Source organism: Lactuca virosa, chromosome 4 (assembly GCF_052849685.1).
Source record: "Lactuca virosa cultivar CGN04683 chromosome 4, Lactuca_virosa_CGN04683_v6, whole genome shotgun sequence".
NCBI classification, from domain to species: Eukaryota; Viridiplantae; Streptophyta; class Magnoliopsida; order Asterales; family Asteraceae; genus Lactuca; species Lactuca virosa.
Genome location: NC_136429.1, coordinates 358,617,110 through 358,629,350, shown reverse-complemented (window position 1 = coordinate 358,629,350; position 12,241 = coordinate 358,617,110). Strand labels below are relative to the sequence as shown.

Here is a 12,241-nt window from a genome sequence, read left to right as displayed (position 1 = left end):
TTTTATAAAAAAAAAAAAAAACAAATTATACCAAAAATCTCAATTTTTTTCCTCTATTAATAAACATCATCAACGATTAAAAAAAACTCGATCAGTTCAGATTCACATTGTGAATCTAAATTGTAAATATTTCAATTTTAACATTCACAATGTGACTCTGACTTACTATTATTCACATTGTGAATCTGCTCAGATTCTCAATGTGAATCTAACTGAAATTTTGTTTTGTTTTGTATTTTTTTTATATGAATATATGTTTAAAGAGTACCCAAAAATATGAATTTTGATATATTTATTAAATTTTTTCGATAAAGAAATATGCCTTAACTTTTCAAAAAACAAAGAAATTTATGGATCTCTATGGAAAGAGGACGAAAAATCATGAATAATGCTATATTCGAGTTTTTTTTTTCGATAAAAAATTAAACGAAGAAAAAAGGAAGTGAATTTTGTTATAATCCGGTACATATGCGTCAATTGTAAAAGTCTACAATCTTTCCTTTTGCCGTTGATCGATTTAAATTCCGACGTTTTAGATTGGTTCCTTGGTTCCTTGATTAATAATGGTTTCCTATTGAATTCTTCCTCTATTTATCATGGGACACTTCTATCAAATCAATTTAAATTAAAAGAAAAAAGGTAAGAAAAAATAGATATCTTTATTTATTTATTTATTATTATTATTTGAAGAAAACCGATCCCAACTTTGTGGTAAGCATTGCCACTGTGTTAAGCACGTTCTTGTATGACCAACAAAGGGGCTAAGGGGCTGTTTGGCAGGATCTGAATTTTTAAGAGGTCTGAATTTCTAAGAGGGTCTGAATTATTAAGATCTGAATTTTAACATGCTGTTTGGTTGGAACCTCTCAATTGTTGTGCTGAATTATAAAAATGACCATTTTACCATTTTGTCTTAATTTTTACTGAATAATTATAAAAAACATACAAAATCAAAATTAACATAAATCAAAATTTATCTTCAACAATTTCTAATGATATTTTGACATATATTTACAAAAATAACATCATTGTTTATATCCCAAGGATTTCAATGTTAAAAAATAACATATTTGACATTGAATGCTGAGACATAATGACAACGAACTTGCAACTGAACTATTGATGATTGATTTGTACTCCTTTCCTTCTCCATCATTACATCAAACATGATAGCCTCTCAAAATTTTCTTTCAAACATTTCAAACTGTAAAATCCAAATTCAACAAGGAAACAAATAAGCTCAATAGCAAGTTATATAATCATTAACTTAAAGTTGAATGAATGATCTTTACATTAGTGTAGGCTTGGGTTGAAATTCAAGCTATTCCAAAAATCACTTTAAACATATATACAGAAATTGCATACCAAATCCATCACAACTTTTCAAAGTATGTTGCTAGAATCGAATGAATTGTCAAAAACTCCAATTGTTATAACTTGTATAAACTACTTTCAATTCACACAAAGTTCATGCATAATTGCTAGATAATGATGCACCATCAATTATGTATCAACATATTTTTCAAACTCGATTCTTAAAGTTCAGAGTTCAAATATAAATATACAGTTTCATTCACCAATTATGTATCAACATATGTATCTGTGTGGTCTATTTCAGATTCACCAAACAATTGGTTGTTTTATCATCTTCTATATTAAGATTTCAATCAATATTCATATTTTGTAGAACCTTGATACTATTAATTACAAGTTCTATCAAAATTAATGATCTTCTATCTTAATACAGACAATTTAAGACACAAATCTTAAAACAAATACATGTATTTGGAAGCTTACCTGCGATCGTGAGAACCCAGAGCTGCAAATTGATTCAAAAAGAAGGATTATACGCACCAATTTGGGTGGTTAGAGTTGAGAGGCATGGGGGAGATACGCAATGCCTTTTTATGGAATTTGGTAAGGCTACTCCTGTGTACCATTGGAACTGGTTGAGTCCAAAACATCATCGAATTCTCCTGCGAATGATTGATTATGTAAAGGTTAGGGTTTGGATCTTGAAGTTGGAGGATTTAAGTGATTGAGTGAATTGATATACCTAGTCGATCAATGACAGCTGAAAAGGCACTGATGGACTGAAATTGAAACACAATAAGGGAAAAATCTCCAAGAATATGATTAAAGGCAGAAACAGACTAGCGTACCTGAACAATAGAGGAGATCGGAGGACGCATGGTGGAGACTAGCATTGTCGAGGGCAGCGCTGTCGGAGCTAGGCGTCGCAGGTCTGACCTTGGTGGTGTGAGTCGATTGATATCAGAACGTAGGGTCGACGATGCAAGGCGGTGATGTCGACGATGGGGGCGGCGATGCAGTATGGGGTCGACGATGCGAGGAGGTGTTGGAGGGTAGCGACAGTCGGAAAAGGGGCTGTGACTGGCGTCGGAAGTAGAGGCGACTGTGGGAGGCGAGGAAGAGATGAACGAGTGTGGGTGGGCACGAGGATAAGCGCGTCTTTTTTTTTTTTTTCAGATGCCCTTTTAGATCTTACCGAATCAGATGCATTTTTAATTTTCAGATCGTTTTTAAGAGCTAAACAAACAATCTGAATCTTTAAGATTCAGACATAGCCTCTTTTAAGAGGCATTAAGTGGTAAACAAAGGACGTTTAATATCTAATCAGACGTTAGATTTATAAGATTACTGATGTATTTGTATCAGGTGAGATAACTATCTTTCTTATTGTTGTAAGCATTGAATTAAATTAAACACATGGATTTAATTGGTTCTAAAGACATACATATATTTTTTTTTTTCATTATCATTGTATATTTATATTCATAGATGAGCTGAGCATGAGCCATTTATGTTTTTTAAATCATATCATTCAACTCAGCCTCATGCCTCTTTGTAAACTTTGAAAACTTATTTAATTCTTAAATAAATATAGCATAAGGCCCACTTTGGCCCACGTCAAAACATTCTTCTGTCTGGCCTAAAACCAATTTTTGAACAGAATTCACCTCAACCGGTCCCATACCCGACCAGGTTCAGAGTTCAGATAAGGTCTTACCCGAGTTCACCATTACAGCTATTTCAAGTTCAAAATTACCCAATTCAGCAGCTTAGGGATTTTCATGCATAATCAAAGTTTATCATTTGCCATAAAGAGTATTGATTTTCATCAACCAAAACCGTGTATTACATAAATAAGTTATTAAGTGTATTACATAAATAAGTTATTATAATTTACTGTTTCATAAAACCATAAAAATAACTTATAAAATAGTTTATAAGCTAATTTGAGATAACTTAATGTTGATAAGCTAACTTATGAGCTAATTTTTTTTTCAGTTAGTGCGTCGTTAAACGTAGCCTAAGATTATATTTTATGGATAAGCTGAAAAGTCAACCAATATGAAAAGCTAACTTATCAAAAATTGTCATTTGGTTAAACTACAAAACGACATAAGGGGATATGTAGAAAATTAAGGTCTATCTTGCACTAAAAAGCTATTGATAAGCTAGCTTATAAATTAATTGTGTTTGGTAAAAAATAATAACGATTTGACATAAAAAGACATTTAGATATATAACTAAAATCTAGCATTAAAATTAAGAACATATTTAAAATATTTTTGAAAAACTTATATATGCTTCTCAAAAGCTATTTAAAAATAGCTTATCAAAAGTTAGCTTATAAGCTACACCAAACAACAAATTATAATAAACTATAACTTATTTTTGCCAACCAGGGCATAAATTATTCTATATTTGATAATATTTAGAAGAATATTAGAAAAAGCTCAATGAACTCGTCGAAAAGCTAGTTTGAGTAGCTTTTTAAAAAATCAGCTTACGATGCTTTTTGATTTGCCAAACATAACAACCTAAAAAACTCGAAAAAAAAAGCTAGTTTGGCGTGCCAAACATAATTTAACACACATGCTCATTCATGTTTGGATCTCAAAGCTTTGGATCATCAAATCAAAACCCTGGATACAGTTTTATGCAAATTCACTGTTCTTGATTACTACACCAAAAACCAAAAGATCGTACATTGATCAAAACCAAGTAAATAATTCAAACAACAAATCAGAAATGGTAATAATAGTTATTTTTTGTTGACCTTTTTGACCTAAATGTGCAGATACCAGTATACCACATAATACAAGAGAAGTGATCAAGTTGACCGCAAACAGCCGACTCAAAGATAGTTTTGACACAGATGTAATATGTTATTCTCGATACAGTAACAAACATACAACGGATTTTTGTGTGTATATAATATAAGTGATAAAAAAAAAAGCATGTAATGTTACTAGAAACATACGCGAATACCAAGCAATGACATGAACTGAGAAACGAACTGAGGGTGACCTGGCCAGGCTGCTCCGGTTACAAGATTTCCATCCGTAAAGCAACGATCAATTGGGTCCGGTTCTAACCATGTTCCACCACCCAACACCACATTCAGTTTCACAGCAGGATATGCAGTACATTTCTTCCCCTTTTATATCCAACAGTAAAAAGTAAAAACCCTATTTATATTTATAGTAAAACCTGTTTCTTTTGTACAGACGAGAGATTGAAATTTATATATAAATATTTCCTTTACCTTGAGAACACCAGCAGCAGATAGAATCTGTTGACCATGGCAGATGGAAGCTATGGGTTTTCCAGCATCCATGAAATGTCTGACCAGCTTAATAACATCTTGGTCTAGTGCCAAGTATTCTGGAGCTCGGCCTCCAGGGATGACAAGGCCATCATAACTTGAAGCATCTGTGTCTTTGAAATTTGCTGTTAGTTTGAAATCATGCCCCGTTTTTTCACTGTATGTTTGGTCCCCCTCAAAATCATGGACAGCTGTAGGACACGTGTCACCTGCTGATTTGTTGGGGCAAATGGCGTCTACGTGGCATTCAAGAGCTTGTATCGACTGAAATGGAACTAATACTTCATAGTCTTCCATGTAATCCTGTACAACAACAAAAATAGTCACAACTACTAATTATGAGAGTATAATGACCTTTTTTTTAGCTTTCTATGTTTTAAAAAAAAGTGTTCCATGAACAAAGGTTGTTTCTTTTTTTACTGATGAGAGTAAATGACTAGTTTACCCTTCTCTCTGTTTGAAAAAAAAAAAATGTTGTATTAAGAAAGACTTTCTTTTAAGCCTTGTGTCTGTCTGAAATAAGTGGCGTATGAACATAGGTTGTTTCTTCTTTCTACTGATGAGAGTTAATGACCGTTTTACCCTCGTGTCTGATTGAGAAATGTGTTGCGTGAACATTGATTTTTTTTTATTTATTTATTTTATGAATGAACGCGAGTAAATGACTGTTTTAGCTTTCTGTCTTAAAAGAAATGTTGTATAAACAAAGGCTGTTTCTTATCTGTATTGAAGGATAGTAAAGGACCATTTTACCCCTTCGTGTCAAAATGAAACACCCATATATAGATTACAAGATTAAATCCTGCCCTCATTAAGTAAAGATGAAACAACACCTAAATCTTAAGCCTAGATTTCGGGAATTTGACCATGTTCCCCCCACAAATTGAAAAGAACATCAAGGCACTGGTGTAGTGATGTATAGAACTATAAGAATACTGTAGCATTTGCCAAATAAGTTATTAATTAACTTTATGAATAATCTAATAGGCAGTTCATGTTAACAGCCTAATAAGTTGGGGATAATACTGTGAACAACAACCAACTTCTACTTATAAGGGTTATATGCAAGAAATAGCAACATACTTTCAACAATATCTTATTTATAGCATTCTTCTTCTATTTGTTCCTATTACAGCAATTACTTTCAAAATTCTATCCAATTATAGCAATCTCATCCAAATCCAAAGCAATTTTAAGATCTTTCAGAATATAATGTCTTAATAAGAAAATAATTGAAAAAGAACAAGGTGTAATGTTATAATAGAAAGAAACGAAGTAGGATGCCATAATACATAAATAAATGCTAGTACGCTGCCATTTCTTGCATTTAGCCCTGAAAGGTTTAGCTAAAAACTCATGTAAATAGAAGTAGGGCTAAATGCAAGAAATATTAATGTACTTTTCAAAAAAAAAAATTATTATATCATTGTAATTTCATGTTTTTCTTATGACAACATTGTACTTTCATGTTCTTATTAGGGCATTGTACTTTCATAGCTCTACCAACCTATAGCAATGTCAGACAAATACAAAGCAATCTTCAATGGTATGATTGGGTTCGCTTATTAAAATAAGGAGAATTTCATCTATATCTTTGTAAAACTTCAAATTACATATATATCCTTATAAAACCTATAAACTAACATATATACCCAAATACTTAATTTAATCATATTTAATATATTAAAAAAAATAAAAACACCGTCTTTGTATTGATTTTTTTATTAAGAAAAATAATTAACTTGTAACATTACAATATTACCCTTCTCCCACATTGCTATGACTAAATCAAGTATTTGGGCATATATTATAAGGATATACATGTAATTCGAAGTTTTACAAGGATAGAGACATAATTATGAAAGTTTATAAAGATATAGACGAAATTCTCCCATTAAAACATAATGTCATAATAAGAAAAAATTGAAAGTACAATGCTATAATTGGGTATTTTTCAAAGTACTGTGTGTCTTAATAAGAAAAATATATATATAGTTTGTAATAAAAGAAATGGAAGTAGAGTTGTTTAATACACAAATAAATGACAGTACATTACCATTTTTTGTATTTAGCCCTATAAGATATAGACAAAAACTCATGAATATAATAGTAGGGCAAAATGCAAGGAATAGCAAAGTACGTCTCAACTTTTTTATTACAGCATGGTACCTTCATTTTTTTTTCTTATTACATCATTGTACCTTAAAATAATTTCTAATTAACACATTTTACTTTGAAAAATCCACCTCAGTTTTTGCTTATATAAAGTAGGGAGGGAATCACAACTTACCCCACAGAGGAATAGAATCCGTTTGTTGGAACCAGTGACAGTTCCTCCTAATGCCTTGATGAAATGATTGATATACTCAGCATGCCCATCATAAGCAGCCCCAGTGATTATATTTCCATCAACACTGCATGATGCCATTGTCTCAGGTTCCACCCAATGAGCACCTGCAGCAACAAGCATGGGTCCCACAGTAGGGTATGCTGTAACTTTTCGACCTTTCACCACATCAGCAGCTGCCAAGATAAGTTGTCCATGGCAGATGGAAGCAATGGGCTTTTCAGATTTGACAAAATGTTTCACGAGATCCAGAACAGATTCATTGATTGACAGATATTCAGGAGCTCTTCCACCTGGTATAATCAAGCCATCATATGTGCTTGAATCGATTTCATCAAAAGTTGCATTCAGACTGAAGTTGTGTCCACGAGACTCAGAATATGTCTGCTAAAATGTAGTAAAGCATAATAAGATTACTAATACACAAGAAACAGAGCAATCTTATGGGTTTGTGACATCATATGTGCTTCATTTCTATTCCTATGTTTTCACAATTCACAAAAGGCAAAAAGAATTAAAAATTTGTGACATTTAGTCGCTTTATGTTATAACTATACATGTATTCAGTAAGTTTGTGCAGCTTGATGTTCTGTTTGGTGACAAAACTAACACCATACAATGAGCTATGCAGTTTAAATATGTAAAAGATGATGGTATCATATCATATAGTAGTAATATATTAAAATGTAGCACCCCTAACTTCTGCAAGTAGGACATATTACATTCTTAATTTATAAACATTAATATCAATTGAAATGGTTAAAGTTACCCAAACATAATCAATTTGAAAAGTAAGGTAGTTTTAGTAACCATTTCTAAAGCCCATTGTGATGAAATTAGAAATGAAGCAATTTCCACTTGGTAAAACTTAGCATTCATATCATGGATAATCGTAAGATGACAAGCACATAGTTAATTTAACTTGAAAGATTTTGCTAAAAGTAAGAAATTGTATGGGACTTGAATTTGTTGACGTTTATGCAACCTTAGGAGTTATTGCCAATTTGTATGGAAAATCTGCAGATTAAGTGAGAGGAAGACCTGATGAGGAGAACCTTGATGAATAGCAGTGCGACAAATGTCGCCGGATTTTTTACCCGGGCAAACAGCATCGACGGACAATCCGTAAGCTTGCAACGCTTGAAACGGAACCATGGCCTGCCAAACCGAATTAATTCGATCAGAATACTAAATTTCACTTCGAGAACTATATGTTATCAATTCCATCATAAACTCGAAGTAAACATCGAGATCTGTGTGTTTATAGCAGCGAAAGTCAAAAGTTAAGAGTCAAAATAAACAAAAGAAACCTCAGCGTCTTCCATGTAATCGCCACATAACATCAAGACCTTCTTTGGAGAACCCGAATTCGCCATTAGAGATAATCCTCAAACCGAAAATGTGGAGGAGAAGCCTTCGGAAATGATGTAGAATGTTCGAAGAAGTGTGTGTCTGTTTATGGGATACTACTACTTCTTCACTACTGTAACTTCCGTTCAGCCCCTTTCAATTATTTGACCAAACTGATATACCCCCTTTGTATATAAAACTAGACATATTAGCCATTTTTAATAAGGGTTGTGCTCCCTTAACTATATTTACCCCTAAAATCAATCAAATCAAAATTTTGACATGTAATTTGACATCATTTTCTTTTTCTTTTGTCTTTTGTTGTTTTTTTTTTCCTTTTGTTGTTTTTTTTCCTATTTTGTTTTTTTTTTTTGTTGTTTTAATTCTTTTTTAATTTATATTATTATTATGATTATTATTATTATTATTAACATTCGGACGAGATTATAAATTCGAACGGCTATATAAAATCGGTTTTTAAATATTTTTTTATATTTAATATTAATATTATTATTATAAATTTCGAACAACATTTTAGAAATCGGACATTATAAATTCGAACGACTATATAAAATCGGAAACATTGTATAGTGCTCGATTAAATGTTTTCAATCCGCACAACGCACCACGCAATTGTAATACCGTACCAACTAATATCCATAATTAATAGGGACAAACTTTGCTTTTGTTCCGATTTTGTATGGCCGTTCGAATTTATAATGTCCGATTTATAAAATGTTGTTCGAAATTTATAATAATAATAACAATAATAATATTAATATGAAAATATAAAAAATATTTAAAAACCGATTTTATATAGCCGTTCGAATTTATAATATCTTCCGAATGTTAAAATTTTGAGTGAAATTTATAACAATAATAATAATAATAATAATAATAATAATAATAAAGAATTAAAAACAACAAAAAAACAAAATAGGAAAAAAAACAAAAAGAAAAAACAACAAAAGACAAAAAAATCAAATTAGAGGGGGTGTGATTGGAAAAGAAAGGGGGTACTTATAGAAAACCCCTTTTAATAAATTTTTTAAGGGGGTCAGGGAGACGGGGAGGCAAGGTTGGCACTGGTGTTTGTTTTATGGTGGCAAGAACGAGAAAAAGAGAAAACACGTTGGCAGAAGAGGGAAAACACGTTGGGAGAAGGGAGCCCTTCTCTTTGGACCAACCTATGTGCCACATAGGTATTTTTATTTTTATTTTTTTTCAACCTATAACACATGGAATATATAAGGGTAAATTTTATCAATCGTCCATCGTGTAGGTGTCTATAAACACGTTTAGTCATTATTTTCAAAAATTAACTCGGACCGTCCCTCGTTTGGTTAAAAGTTGCACACTTCATCCCTCGTAAGTTTAAATTTGCAAGCTTCATCCCTTACGAGTCATAAGATAACTATTATGCCCTTTTTTTTATTTCTTTTCCAGTTGATTTAAATGTTATAATAATAATTATTAATTTGAAAATAAAAGAAAATAAACCCAACATCCCTATCACCCTACCCCCCACCTTCCTTTTGCTCATCTCTCTTCCTACCTCTTTTGTTAACTCTTGAAAAACTAATGATCCACCACTTTCGCCCAACCACCACCGGAGCACAACCCTTAAAGTCAAAATTCGGCCACTTTTTTTTGTTTGTAGCCTCCCCTATTCACAGAACCATCAACCATTTTTTTGTAGAACACCGCCTTCATCATGAACTACTTCATCAGGAACACCGATTGCCCATCACAGAACCCAACCGCCACACCACCTGTTTCTAACCTCTACACCACCGAAAACAGCAACCGTTGCTGCCACCACCCTCGAAAATTGTTGCCTTCAAATGCCACCACCTAACAATCAAACCTGATGCTGAATACCGACAACCATTTCTGAAACTCACCTTCACCAAAATCACCTAGGACTGCCACGAAATCAGGCCCTGAAAACCATCTCAAACACCTCCTTGAATGTGATCCCCTCTCCGTCTCCGTTGTCGATGGAGAAAATTTGGGTTCGATCTGAGCTTGCTTCTCCAATCTGAATCTCCATCTTCTCTGATTTACAAGTTTAGGGTTCATTTTTTGAGATTTGAATGATAACCGGTGGTGGTTACAGGAGGTACTTGAAGGGTTTTTAGCACTATAACAATCTTGTGGTGCACATACAACCCTAGATGCTTTGGATCTAAGTTTTCTCAAATTATACATGCAATATCATTACATCCAAAGCATACACCCTAGCTAGCATGCAATTTGAGATACACAACATAAAAACTAGTTTGATAAATACCTCTTGGTTGTAGCTTGTAGAACCTTGCCTTTCAAGAGCTTAACACCTCAAATATGATGCCTCAAATGTGTCACAGACACCAAATGCAAAAGGAGGCTTATGAGAGAGGTTAGGAATCACCAAAAATCGGCTAGGGTTTGCTTCTAGGAAGAGTTGGCCGATTTTAGAAGGCTAGGGGTTACTTTTATAGCTTGGAATTCCTAGGGTTTCATACATGTAAACCCTAATTCACCATGACTCTTCACATTTTGATGGCTCTTTGGACTAAACCCTAATGGACTCTCATATAGGTTTAGTCCATGCCTAATCAACATGGATCATTAGCCCAAACTATAAGTATCACTGATTTACCAAATCAGTCCCCGTAAATTTAACTAGTCTCTTTTGATCACTAAATTAATTCCAAATTAATTCTTGATCAATACCAATTAAATAATATGATTTCTCAATTAATATATTATTCATATAATATATTAATAAATCACAAATAACCTCTTTCTCAAATATCCATCCTATCAAATTTCTCCGGTGAAGGCAACCCAAAAGGACCATGCTATTATCGGGTCAAGTACATACCAATTATAGTTATGAGCTTAAACACCTAATCCAACAGTATTGGCGGTGATAGGTGGAGGTGTCGGAGATTAGAAAGAGGATATTAGAGAGAGAGAGAGAGCAGTCTGTGAGAGAGAAAGAGAGTAGCAGAGATGACCGGTCGAATTCAAAGAAGAAGAAGAAGAAAGGAATTTGGGGAAAGGGGAGGGATGGCTTGGTGGAGTCGGCCGAAGATGTCGTCGGAGTATTGAAGTCGGCCGAAGGTGTTGTCGGAGTCGCCACTATGGGTAGTGATGGTGGATAGGAGGTGTTTTGAAGAAGAAAAAGGGGGACGAGTTATGAACGTATGCTTAGGGCCCCCATTTCCTTTTAAAAGTTTTTTTTAATAAATAAATAAATAATAATTACACACAAATAGAAAAATAAATAAATAAAATAAATAAATAAGGGAAAAATGGTCTTTTTATGTCTAGAGGGATGAAGTATGCAACTTTTAACCAAACGAGCGATGGTTCGAGTTAATTTTTGAAAATAGGGACTGAACGTGCTTTCTGACACCTGCACGAGGGACGATTGGCATAATTTACCCAGGCTATAACTCATTCAGCACACTTTTTACATCATTCCATTTTTATTTAATTAAATTAGAAAATATTAAATAAAATAAAACATAACATTTTTTTCATTTCAAAATAAAAATTTTCTAATTTAAAATAAAAAATAAATTCTAAAATAATATTAAAAATAACATTTAATTAAAAAACCACAATACAAATAAAAAAAATACACGATAATTAAAAAACTACACTTAAAAAAGATAACATAATTTAAATCCTTAAACGACAATTAAAATTAACTAGTTATTAACCAGAGTTGGAATGTAGACATGTTCGAAACTGGTGGTGGGTTTCAGCATTGCACAATTCATGTATTATTTCTTGGTCATCGGTCGGTAGAGTGAGGTTGGGCTGATGTACATGAGATATCGCAGCACATTCATCTTTCAATATCATGTTGTGTAGAATAATAAAAGCGTATATTATATTTTTTTGTTTTTACC

The 12,241-nt window shown here is 32.8% G+C and overlaps 1 protein-coding gene and 1 long non-coding RNA gene across 5 annotated transcripts; both read right to left on the bottom strand.

Moving 5' to 3' along the window:
* Window positions 1–972: 972 nt before the first annotated feature.
* LOC145168979 (uncharacterized) lies at window positions 973–2,665 on the bottom strand. 2 transcript variants are annotated; one of them, XR_013742214.1, is made up of 4 exons: window positions 2,163–2,665; window positions 2,057–2,093; window positions 1,798–1,976; window positions 973–1,204 (listed from the first exon to the last, which is right to left on the bottom strand). It is a non-coding gene; the product is annotated as an uncharacterized LOC145168979 (long non-coding RNA). The 2 variants fall into 2 exon arrangements; XR_013742215.1 differs by lacking the exon at window positions 2,057–2,093 and having other exon boundaries at window positions 2,163–2,662.
* Window positions 2,666–4,060: 1,395 nt separating this feature from the next.
* Window positions 4,061–8,485, bottom strand: LOC145108671 (protein DJ-1 homolog D-like). Of its 3 annotated transcripts, none has more exons than XM_079045743.1 (5): window positions 8,294–8,485; window positions 8,025–8,141; window positions 6,927–7,370; window positions 4,577–4,939; window positions 4,061–4,499 (listed from the first exon to the last, which is right to left on the bottom strand). In XM_079045743.1, the coding sequence occupies exons 1-5, from the start codon at window positions 8,357–8,359 to the stop codon at window positions 4,386–4,388; spliced, it is 1,104 nt and encodes a 367-aa protein (XP_078901869.1). In that variant the 5' UTR covers window positions 8,360–8,485; the 3' UTR covers window positions 4,061–4,385. The 3 variants fall into 3 exon arrangements, with proteins under 3 accessions (XP_078901869.1, XP_078901867.1, XP_078901868.1); XM_079045741.1 differs by having other exon boundaries at window positions 4,061–4,468; window positions 8,294–8,482; XM_079045742.1 differs by having other exon boundaries at window positions 4,061–4,468; window positions 6,927–7,367; window positions 8,294–8,479.
* Between the last annotated feature and the right edge of the window lie 3,756 nt (window positions 8,486–12,241).